General features: G+C 38.4%; 1 protein-coding gene across 1 annotated transcript; it reads left to right on the top strand.

Annotated features, from left to right (window-relative positions):
* The first annotated feature begins 2,893 nt into the window (after nucleotides 1–2,893).
* On the top strand, nucleotides 2,894–6,367 carry mafba (MAF bZIP transcription factor Ba). Its single transcript, NM_131015.4, has one exon. The coding sequence runs from the start codon at nucleotides 3,244–3,246 to the stop codon at nucleotides 4,435–4,437; it is 1,194 nt and encodes a 397-aa protein (NP_571090.2). The 5' UTR covers nucleotides 2,894–3,243; the 3' UTR covers nucleotides 4,438–6,367.
* The last annotated feature ends 5,282 nt before the right edge of the window (nucleotides 6,368–11,649 follow it).

The following is an 11,649-nucleotide window of genomic DNA, read 5'->3' as shown; positions in this document are numbered from 1 at the left end:
TGCTTAAAATGCAATTCAGCACATCTTCAGTCTCAATATAGTAGTAATTGTTTTTTTTATGCGCTGCTAATTATTTAGGCTATCTAAATGATTTATTTATTTATTTTAATTATTGGAAAAGTGAAATTCTTTAGTTTGCAACTCAAATTGCATGCGTTCGGGCTACTTCTGACGCTGTTTGCAACCATCAATGAGCTGTATTTTATTTAAGGACACAACAGCCTGCATATTCAGCATTAAATGCTGTCTAAATAAGGCATTTAAATGTTGAGTAGCAATAAAGAATAGAAATGTTGATCTGTCACTATTAGCCGATCTAAACTAAAGATCTAAAATGTTCTGATTTTTTCAGTCGTGTCTGTTATATATTGATAACCTCCTATCCTAATAGATGATGTATTCTGTTCTCAACTTTCTTCTGGAAAGCAGAGCACAAGCCTTTCGCAACCGCCCATTACCCGACTACCTGTTTGTCCCAAGTGGAGGATGAAGAGGCAACAAGAACACACTTTCTGTCTGTCAGTCTGTCTCTGTCTGACTGTCTTTCCAGTCTCGCACAAACACACACTAATCAAGTGAGCTGATAATATCAGACGTGCATTTTTTTCCCAAAGTCTCCTGAAGTGTTCCAAACATTTATAGCTACTAAAAAATAAATAAAATACGCTCAATCACGCTCACAAATGCAGATATGAGTTTCAATATCATACTTATCTTAAAGTCCACGGCTCAGTCTCCTATTTCCTTATTATAAAAAATAAAAATATTCAGACAGCGTCCATTCCCAGATTCTCAGGCCTGGGACATTCACCGACATACGGTCCACAGCGTCTCCCCTTGACAACTGCTCTATGAAACATCTCTGAGCTGATTTTATTTCTCTTATTCATTCCTAAAATTCGTAGGATGGGAATCTCATTAGGCCAAATAAGCGTGCATCAACACTTTTTTCCGCTGTCCATAAGCAAGAGGATCACTTAATAGATCATTAACCACCAATATGCTGCTGACATGAGAGTTTTGTGCATCTCCTCTCCATTAGAGAGAGAGAAAAACCGTGCAGTAGCGGCGAGTGTGAGGGAATCAGAGCGCATGACAGCGCGGGCCCGGTGCCGCGTGATGGGCTGTGGGTGTACCGACAGACCGAACATGTTTCCGCGACTGATTTACGATCTCTGGAGTGACGCGGAGTCATCTGACTTCAGGGCTCTAATGCATTATTAAACGCATTGGCATTGTAGTTGACGTGGAGATGCGATGCAGAGTCGTATTTGATTGTGATATGGGTGAGTAAAATTCGCAATGACGGAAAATATATAGCTTTTATGGTAGTTAAAATGAATGCAGTTAATAGCAGTCGTATTAAAGTTTAATTTTTTTGAGTATCGCTTGAATGGCCTGAAGTTTTATTTACTTAAACAGCAAGACGTATTGAGTCGCTTTTGTTGTCAGGAGAATTTCTGTAGCTGATTCTTAAGGTTAACTCTTGATGTCTCATCAAAAAGGCGATATAATAATTACATATTATAAAAAAGAGATCATAAAAATTAATCTTGCGTTTAGAGACGGTGATACTTTGGAGTGAAAGAATTGCTGTATTTAATCAGGTACAATAAAAGTAAGGTAAATAAAAAAGAAATAAGTGGACTTTGAAAAATGAATAAGAGCATTATACTGCGGTAATATTAATTACATTTTGTTAATTAAAATAGCTTATATCTTGTTTGAATTAATAAATCCTACTTGATATTGTGTGATATTAGTGACTTGAGCAAAACAAATATTCAAATGGCTTAAAACGCAAAGCTGCAATCAGCCCCGCTTTGACAAATGCAGAAGAAGAAAAAAAAAACACTCGTTAACTTAACGCATCGTGCATCGTTTACGCAACTCTAAAGTTAAAGGCTCTAGTATTTATTTACAGGTAAACTCACTTATTTTACATTCATATCGCCCTACATAACAGTAGAGCAGCAGCTGCGCTGGAGATGAGCGCTCAGGTGAGCGCGCAGTGAGCAGATGTGCCACATGAGGGCAGCGTTGGGCGAGTTTTCGTGAATCAAGCGTCACCAGGAGCGCAATACCAGTCCCTAAACTTAACCCGTCCTACTGAAAATCCAAAAGTCAATAAACATCACAACAACACATCAAAATCACGAGTAACGCGCGTTCTCATCCATGTAAAACGTGGTTATTATTAATGCATATTTATGCGTTCTTAACAATCATGACTTTGAATTTCTCCCTGATCTTTCATTATTTATTTTTTATGTCTACGCTAACAAAATCTTTTGATATGGTATTAACTTACATATTTATTTCGTTGAGCAGTTTTGTCAATGGATAAAGATTTACAGAGATTTAAAAGACATGTTTTGAAGTAGGCTATCGCGCATATGAGGGTTGATGTAACAACCTGCTGCTGCATGTAACAGACCGATATCTATTTATATTAAAACTCATACGTCATATAGAGGGTTTGTATTCATTTTAAAGCTCTACTAAAGTTATGCTTTGGAGTCTTAAACCTATATGTTTTGTTTTACAACTCACACAAAGGGAACAGATTTTAATGCAAGCGTATAAATGGAACAAAACTTTTTCTCTCTCTCTCTCTAAAAGAAACGTCTTGATTAAAATGTGCCCAATTAATGTACGCGTTTGACTTTTTCAACAGTACAGACAAACGGCTCCTCGTTAGGCGCGCACATCCAATCAGTCAATACACGAAATACCACTCTCGCTTTCTTCATCCCGTCAGCTGACAGCACACAAACAACCATCATTATGCTAATTCTACAAATCTGACTGGTCGCCAGCCCCTTCTGACGTCACGCGCGCGCAGGCTATAACAGCGGAGAGCGGTCTGGCGTCCTGCTACAGTCTGAATACTCAGGAGTGAGTGCGAGCTCAAATTCTCTGCGGTGCAGAGCTGGAAAAACACAGCACCCTTCCACCCCAACGCTGCTTCACTGGCTTAAGGACATATTTTGGAGTATCCGGGATCGGGACGGGAGCCCTCCTCCGGTACTCATTTTTATCTTTTATTTATGTTTTGAGTTGAAGTGCTGCGACGGGACATTGAGCGCGCGAGAGACTTGACTTTCTCCAGCGCCGCGAGTAGACTCCAAAGACTGCAGCTGTCGAGCTCTGCGCGTCCATATGAGGCAGATGTCTTTCGCGGTGCATTAGTCCTGAAAGTTTTTGGCTTTCTGTTGTTCGAGCACAATCGAGTGACACTGTATGCTCCAGCGCTCGAGCGCGCCGCGGTCGGAGACCCATCAAGAACATTGCATGCGCAAAGAGAGGGGAGAAAAAACGCCAAAGTCTGGTTTTCCCAACACTTTGCTAAAGAACAGGGGCACGATGAGCGCCGATCTCGCCATGGGGCCCGAGCTGCCCACCAGCCCGCTGGCGTTGGAATATGTCAATGACTTTGATTTAATGAAATTCGAGGTAAAGAAAGAGGCCATGGCGGCGCACGACCGCGCCAATATACGGCAGTGCAACCGCCTCCAGCCGCAGGGCTCCGTGTCCTCCACTCCTATCAGCACCCCGTGCAGCTCCGTGCCGTCCTCCCCGAGCTTCAGCCCCACAGAACAGAAGAACCACCTGGAGGAGCTGTACTGGATGCCCAGCGGCGCGTACCCGCAGCAGATCGACCCGCAGACGTTAAGCCTCACGCCCGAAGACGCGGTGGAGGCTCTGATCGGTGCCACGGCCCACGGGCACCCGCCGCCCCCTCACGTGCAGCAGCAGCTGCAAGCTGGAGCGTTTGATGGATACAGGGGCGCGCATCACCACCACGGCCACGCGCAGCAACAGCAGCAACAGCAGCCGCAGCACCATCACCATCAACACCAGTACGGCGCGATCCCCCATCACCCCGACGACCTGTCGGGTCACCCCGGCGCTCACGGCCACCACCCCCACCATCACCACCACCACCACCACAGCCAGGATCCCGACAGCCCTTCTCCTACCTCGCCCGAGCAGCTCCACCACCGCCACCACCACCATCACCACCCGCACGGCCACCCGGGTCAGCAGGGTCACCACGGCGTGGGGGGCGGCCTGAACGTGGAGGACCGCTTCTCCGACGACCAGCTTGTGACCATGTCCGTACGGGAGCTCAACCGACACCTGCGGGGCTTCACCAAGGACGAGGTGATCCGCCTGAAGCAGAAGCGCCGGACCCTGAAGAACCGGGGCTACGCGCAGTCATGCCGCTTCAAGCGCGTGCAGCAGAAGCACCTGCTGGAGAACGAGAAGACGCAGCTCATCAACCAGGTGGAGCAGCTCAAGCAGGAGATCAACCGGCTGGCCCGAGAGAGAGACGCCTACAAACTCAAATGCGAGAAACTGACCGGAGCGAACGGGTTCCGCGAGGCAGGATCCACGAGCGACAACCCGTCCTCCCCAGAGTTCTTCATGTGAGTGCGTGTATGCAGTACAGTGTGTCTGCTTCTTATGCCTGAGAGACAGCTCCCAGTACTCGTATTAGAAGAGAATAATCCACAAGAAATAATAACGATAATAATAATCTCGTATGTAATCATCGCCACAGAACCCTGGCAACTAAAACGCGAAGAACACGGTAGAATGTTTTCTGGGAATTAGATTAGTTGCTTGTAGTACTACCCCTCGTTTCGTAGAAAACAGACAGAGAGAAAAGCGAAGAAGAACTGGCTTTTGTATTTAGATAAGACCTGCTTTGCGTCTGGTATGGTGAGGAAAAAGAACAAAAGTCGCCAAACTGTGTTTGCGCTGAGCGGGAGAGAGAAACTTTGGACTTTTGTTTCTTTTCCTACTCGGCCAGAAAAGTTGAGAGCACCACAATATGCAAAACTTCCCTTAACTTCTCCCGTTAAAGCCGCCTGAGAGAGAGAGAGGCGACAGGGGGAACTTTATGCAACATCTCATTGGTTTATTGCCTGCTTGGTTATATATAGATCTATATATATATATTAAAAAGAAAAGGAAAAACGACAAAAACAAACACATAAATCTGCATTAAGATATTAATCCTGCATGCTGGACATGTATGGTAATAATTTCTATTTTATACACTCTTTCTTTCTTTCTTTTCTTCTTTCCTTCCTTCTGTTCATTATGTATCATAAAGAGCATGTTTTTGATCTTTAGCTCTTTTTTGGGGATATGAGACTGGCTCTCCGGTCATGTATGGGTTCATCATTTGGACTTGTAAATATGCAACAGCAAACCTACAAACCGACATCGAAGAGCTGATTGTTTTACAACTTTTGTCGTTTGTTTCATGTTTCGGGAATAGATTTCCAATAACGGGCATTTTGCAGTTGCATTGAAAGTAAGCAAACTTTGTAAAAGAAGCGCACTTTTTTGGGGGGCGGGGGGATAATGATTTTTTTCTGGTATTGGCAGTTTTCATTTCGACTTTTTGATTGTTTTTTGATTTTGTTTTAGCAGAAGCCGCCTTTAGAGAAGACATGCCGCACACATGCATTCATTCATTCATGCACGCCTTTCATTTTTGGTGCTCATAGTCTCATGTCTAGATGTAGCAAGACACAAGAGAGTGTGTGTGATTTTTTCTCTCCCTCTTTCGTGCAGGCTGTTGCATAATCTATTGCTATTCTATAATATAAGCAATACTTCTAAGTCGTATGTTTTTGATGGATAGGATTTCCACGAACGGGCACACTTTCATTAATTTTTTTTAGCTATACGAGCTGCCAGTTTTATAAACCAACATTTCAAAATGTAGTTATTATAATCCAGCTCGAGGGTGTAGGCTTCCTAAATCAGGGGTTTGTGTATTATTGCCTAACATGAAAACTACGCATGTTTTTCAATGGAGAGTTTCAATGATCAATGTTAAGTGTTTTCCTTTATTTTTTTTTCTGCCGGTCAGTAAAAAATAAGGGATTCAGGTTCTGCATAATCTCAAAATGAAAATTATATGTCTCATGTTATTGTTCTGTTCTTGGTTTGTTTTATTATTATGTCGAGATTCTGGTTCTGCTGGCCAGATGCATAGTTTTTATTTTAATGATTAAATTAACAGTCAGATCATATTGAATAAGCATGGTGCTTGCATCTAAGAAATGTTGTTAAAAAGTCATGCATTTAACAATCTTTTTGGTTTATTACTGATTCAACTGTGTTGAAATCAAATGTAAACTGCAGCAGCGGGTTGTTGTTTTTGTTTGTTAATTTCATGTATTATGAGGGGATCAATTTTCAAATCTGTTTATATAAATGGACAAAAAACTAAGAATAGAGTTCAATTCGGACTATTCCATTCAGGCTGGTTTCTGTTTCGTTTTTGCTGTTTTTTGGAAAGAAATGGTTTCCTATTTTGCTTATTAAAGTCAGTGAAATGGCACTAGTTTCGAGATCACTCATTTTATTTATGCGTCAATTTCTGTGTCTGAGTTACGCAACACTTGCTGTACGCCGCATTGTTATCGCGCACAACTGGAATCCAATTAGCCTTCATCAATCGGTTTATTGAAAAATTCAATCGAGAAAACGATATTTCTGCAAGCTTGTTTGAGAGGGGTTTTTCCTGCTGAACTTACACGACTCGCATGCAAGAAAACTTGCGCTTTTACGCCTACTAATACTAACGGGTAGCTGGATTTGAGGACTAAACAACGTTTATCTAGAAGTAGGTTTACATATAGGCCATTCAATGATTAAGTGAAACATATGTAGCCTATATATTCTTTTCTCCAAATTGTAAAATGCGTTTTAGAGTGTTATTCAAATACGCAGCGTTTTATAGTCATTTTTACGAGACAAACAGAAAGAAAAGGAAGAAAGCTATAAAGGCAGAAGCTGTGTGAAGACTTCCTTTCTTTCTTTCTCTCTGGGAGTGTGTTCAGGCCTTCGCTTGTGTTGCGACCTGCAGGATTTGCAGCGCCTTGCGTGCTGATCGAGCAGAAATCCAGAGCGCACGTGCGCTCGGTAAAATGAGATCTTTGACCTTGCGCTCAAAGCCCAGACTGTGGGAACAGGACAGTTAACCCTTCCGCCACTCAACACAACAAACAATTTCATACCGCAAACTAATCTGAATATTTTAAGAATCTTAGTAAATACCTTAACAATATTCATAGGTCAAAGACGAAAAGTTGTAATACAGTTTTGACTTTTTTAAATCACAAACTAAAATGCTCTCCTGTTTAAAATAGCTTTCTCTAAGCAAAATGATAAATAAGATGCATATTTAGCATGATTTACAGATGACAACCACAATAATTTAATTGGGTGTAAAAATGGTTTGATTTAAAAACTTTAAAACAAGACTACAAGACAAAAACTAAACTAAAATAATTAATGGTAATCGTATATCTTTATATTTCCCCACTACATATGTTTTAAATCTTCTGTCAGCAAGAAGTTATGAAGTAACTGATAATAGATTCAGACTTAGTACACCGTAAAAAAAATATTGGGTTCCACACAATCAATTTTGAGACAACATGAAGGAATTAAGTTCACTTATTAACTTGTACAAATGTAAGTCGGTTGAACATAAATCAATTAAGTTTTCCCAAAAAAACTGAGTAATTGTGTTTCAGCTCGTTTTAAATAAGAAATCTGAACAAACAGCAAACGTCATGCTTTTGAGTGTCTGATCATTCTGCTCTGATATATTGTTTAATAAGCACATATTAGAAAAAAACTGCAGCTTCATTTTTCTCAAAAATTTGTTCCGCTGAATGATGACGGATTATTATTTCATCAACATTTTGGCACAAAACTTGTCACATTTGTATTTAAAGCAAGTAGACTCTCATATTTAACATGCTTTATATAAATCAAATTTATGCATTTAGATAGCACTGCTTTTAACTCTTGCATATAAAATCTAGTCTCAGGTGTTATTAGGTGTGGTATCGCATACAAAATTGTCAAGTTTTAATGTCATATTAATTATTGAAGTACAGTACAGTACTGCATATAGGCCTGTGTGTGCACTGGGGCAAAGATTAATCATATCCAAACTAAAAGTTCCTCTTGACATAGTATATATTATAAATATATTTGTTTTATGTATATATGATACACACAAACACAGAAACGACACCATATGTTGCAATTTTGCTACATAATTTTTAAATGTACATATAGTTTGTATCATATGCATGTATATTTTACATCTAAATATGGACATTTCCTCATATACATGCCTGTGTGTGTATTTATATACATAATAAACATACACAGTACACATGTCAAAATAAACGTTTTATTTTGGATGCGATTAATCTCGATTGACTTTTGCCCAGCACAACTACACGTCACATTTTACACTATACCGAATATTTCTCATCATGCTTTTTAAAATCAATTCCTTTATTTCTATTTTCGCCTCTAACGGAAGAGATTACTGTTCATTGTTGTCTCCTTATCGATGTACTTTTGTTATTCAATGCACATTTGCTCTCACAGAATATATATATATAGCATAATTTTGTTATAATACGACAAAATTCACACAAAATATTTCATTGCAGTCCTAAGCTGTATATGTAAAAAAAAATCACTGCTATGGTAAACAAGAATTTGTGCAACTCAAAAGCCTCTGTTGTTATTATATTATTATTTAATCAGGGTTGAAATAAAAAGTTGCACACCGAAAAGTGAACTTTCTCGAAAAAAGATTCAAGCAAATTCTGGAGGAAGTCAATAATATTGAACAAAAATGCACCATAAATCACAATCGATTTGCGTTAGGACAACATGAAGGAATTAAGAGTTGACTTATTAGTTTTTACAATTAAGTTGTGCCAAAAAAAAAATCCCTTATGAATTGTGTTCTTTAGGCTGAATCATTAGGCTGAATAAACTGAGTACACGGTAAAAAATGCTGGGTTTTTACACAATTCCTTCATGTTGTCTCAACACAAATCAGTTAAGTTAACTTATTGTTTTTTTTTTTCACTTTAGGTGGATTGAACATAAAACAATTGAGTTTCCCCCCCCAAAAAACCTTAAGAATTGTATTGTTCAACTCAATTTAATTAAGTAGTTTGAACAAGCAGCAAAAGTTGTAATTTTAGTGTTGTTTAATAAAATACAGCTCATATAAATTCAAAAGAACATCATCTAAGGCAGGGGTGTCCAAACTTGGTCCTGGAGGGCCGGTGTCCTGCAGAGTTTAGCTCCAACTTCCTTCAGCACACCTCCCTGAAGTACACCTAGAAAGAGCTTGATTAGCTGGTTCAGGTGTGTTTAATTGGGGTTGGAGCTAAAATATGCAGGACACCGGCCCTCCAGGACCAAGTTTGGACACCCCTGATGGCGTCATTTTGCAAGAGGCTATTTTAGTGAATCCATATTTAATAAATAATCTTTGTTCTCCATGACTTGTCAAGAATTTTTTGTTTTTCGATAATTTTGGGTGTGGTTCTCAAAGTGGGGTCGCGGGACATAACCCACAGGAGATAGATACCAGTTGCGTTAAAGAAACAACAACAACATACAAATAAAAATCAGCCATCAGCCTTTAGTTTTTATATTAAAATGTAAATCAATTATTAAATGACTATAAAAAGACATTATATGGTTAATAGACTGTTGCATTTTTGTGTTGTCAATGTGCTCATGTTTATATTTGCCTAGTTGTGTGTGCAATGTCAGTATATTTACTGTATAACCACCTTGAAAAATGGGGCTTGCAAGTCACTGACAATGTTATTTTGGGGGTCGCAGGCTGAAAAGTTTGGGAACCCCTGCTTTAGAGGACGACAGAACGTAACAATTTTATAATGCTTCCAAAAAAAGGTAAATATTTATCATAGTAATGTAAACATTTTGGAGACAAAAACATGATCTGACATTGCGATATTTAATTTTTCTGCCATATGTATTGCGATATACTGTATTCACCAAATGATTGAGTAGCACTATTTGGAAATAAGTTATAGTCACACATTACTTTAACGTTCACTTTTCGCTTAAGATAAACCAGTAATTATGACTTTTGCTACATAAACTCCGTAATTGGCTCTGTATTAATAGATATTAAGGTAATTCAGGTATTGGGTTAAGGGTGTAGAATAAGATCTTGCAGAATATTTAGTTTATAAGTACTAATAAACAGCCAATATTTCAATAATATGCATGCTAATAAGCAATTATTTATTAGTGAGCACTGGTGCCTAAAGTGTTACCAAATGTTTTGATTTAGATTGGCTGGGATGATTCTGTAGGGGAATGAATAATGTATAAAATGTTGTAATGTAAACTACAAATGTGGTTTTGTAAATATAACTGTAAAATCTACACTGCAAAGTCTTTATTGTATAAATAATGCAATAAATGTATTCTTCTACCATATCAGGTGGACTGAAAATAAAACAATTGAGTTGTCCCCCCCTAAAAAAACCTTAAGAATTGTGTTGTTCAACTCAATTTAAATAAGTAGCTAAGCAGCAAAAGTCATATTTTGAGTGTAGTGTGATAAATTACAGCTCGTATAAATTCAAAAGAACATCATCTAAGGCGTCATTTTACAATAGGCATTTTTAGTGACTCCATATTTAATAAATAATCCTTGTTTTCCTCGACTTGTCAGACTTTTTTTTTTTCAATAAATTTGGGTGTCACTCTAGAGGACAACAAAACGGAACAATTGTATAGTGCTTCCAAAAAAGGTAAATATTTATTATAATAATGTAAACATTTTGGAGACAAAAACATGACTCTGACTGGGGTGCTATATGGGGTACGATATTGGAAAAATATGACAATGCAATATTACATTTTCTGTTATGTATATTGCAATACACTGTATTCACCAAATGATTGAGTAGCACTATTTGGAAATAAGTTATAGTCCCGCATTATTATAACATTCACTTCCTGCTTTCAGTAAACTAGTAATTATGACTTTTGCTTCATAAACTCCATAATTGGCTCTGTATTAATATATATTAAGGTAATTCAGGTATTGGGTTAAGGGTGTAGAATAAGATCATGCAGAATATTTAGTTTATAAGTACTAATAAACAACCAATATTTCAATAACATGCATGCTAATAAGCAATTATTTATTAGTGAGCACTGGTGCCTAAAATGTTTTGATTTAGATTGGCTGGGATGATTCTGTAGGGGAATGAATAATGCATAACATGTTGTAATGTAAACTACAAATGTGGTTTTGTAAATATAAATGTAAAATCTACACTGCAAAGTCTTTATTGTATAAATAATGCAATAAATGTATTCTTCTACCATATCAGGTGGACTGAAAATAAAACAATTGAGTTCCCCCCCCCCCTCAAATAAAACCTTAAGAATTGTATTGTTTAACTCAATATAAACAAGTAGTTTGAACAATCAGCAAAAGTCATATTTTAAGTGTTGTGTAATAAACTACAGCTCGTAATAATTCAAAAGAACATCATCTAAGGTGTCATTTTACAAGTGGCTATTTAAATGAATCCATATTTAATAAATAATCAGCAATATCAGTATATTTTTTTGAGTGTGTGTGCGTGATCTATTCAGAAAGAGGTTGTTTGAAAAGGAAGGCTGTTTCCAGAGCCTCGGCGCTCTTTTCCACAGCACTAGAGAAGGACAAGGGAGAGGGTTGTTAGGATTTCCTGACGGTTTTCAGTTTCTGGTGTCAGAACATTATCTGCCATGTGTCTG

This window comes from Danio rerio, chromosome 23, assembly GCF_052040795.2.
Source record: "Danio rerio strain M-AB ecotype USA chromosome 23, GRCz13ab, whole genome shotgun sequence".
NCBI classification, from domain to species: domain Eukaryota; kingdom Metazoa; phylum Chordata; class Actinopteri; order Cypriniformes; family Danionidae; genus Danio; species Danio rerio.
This window is presented reverse-complemented; position numbering and strand designations above follow the sequence as displayed.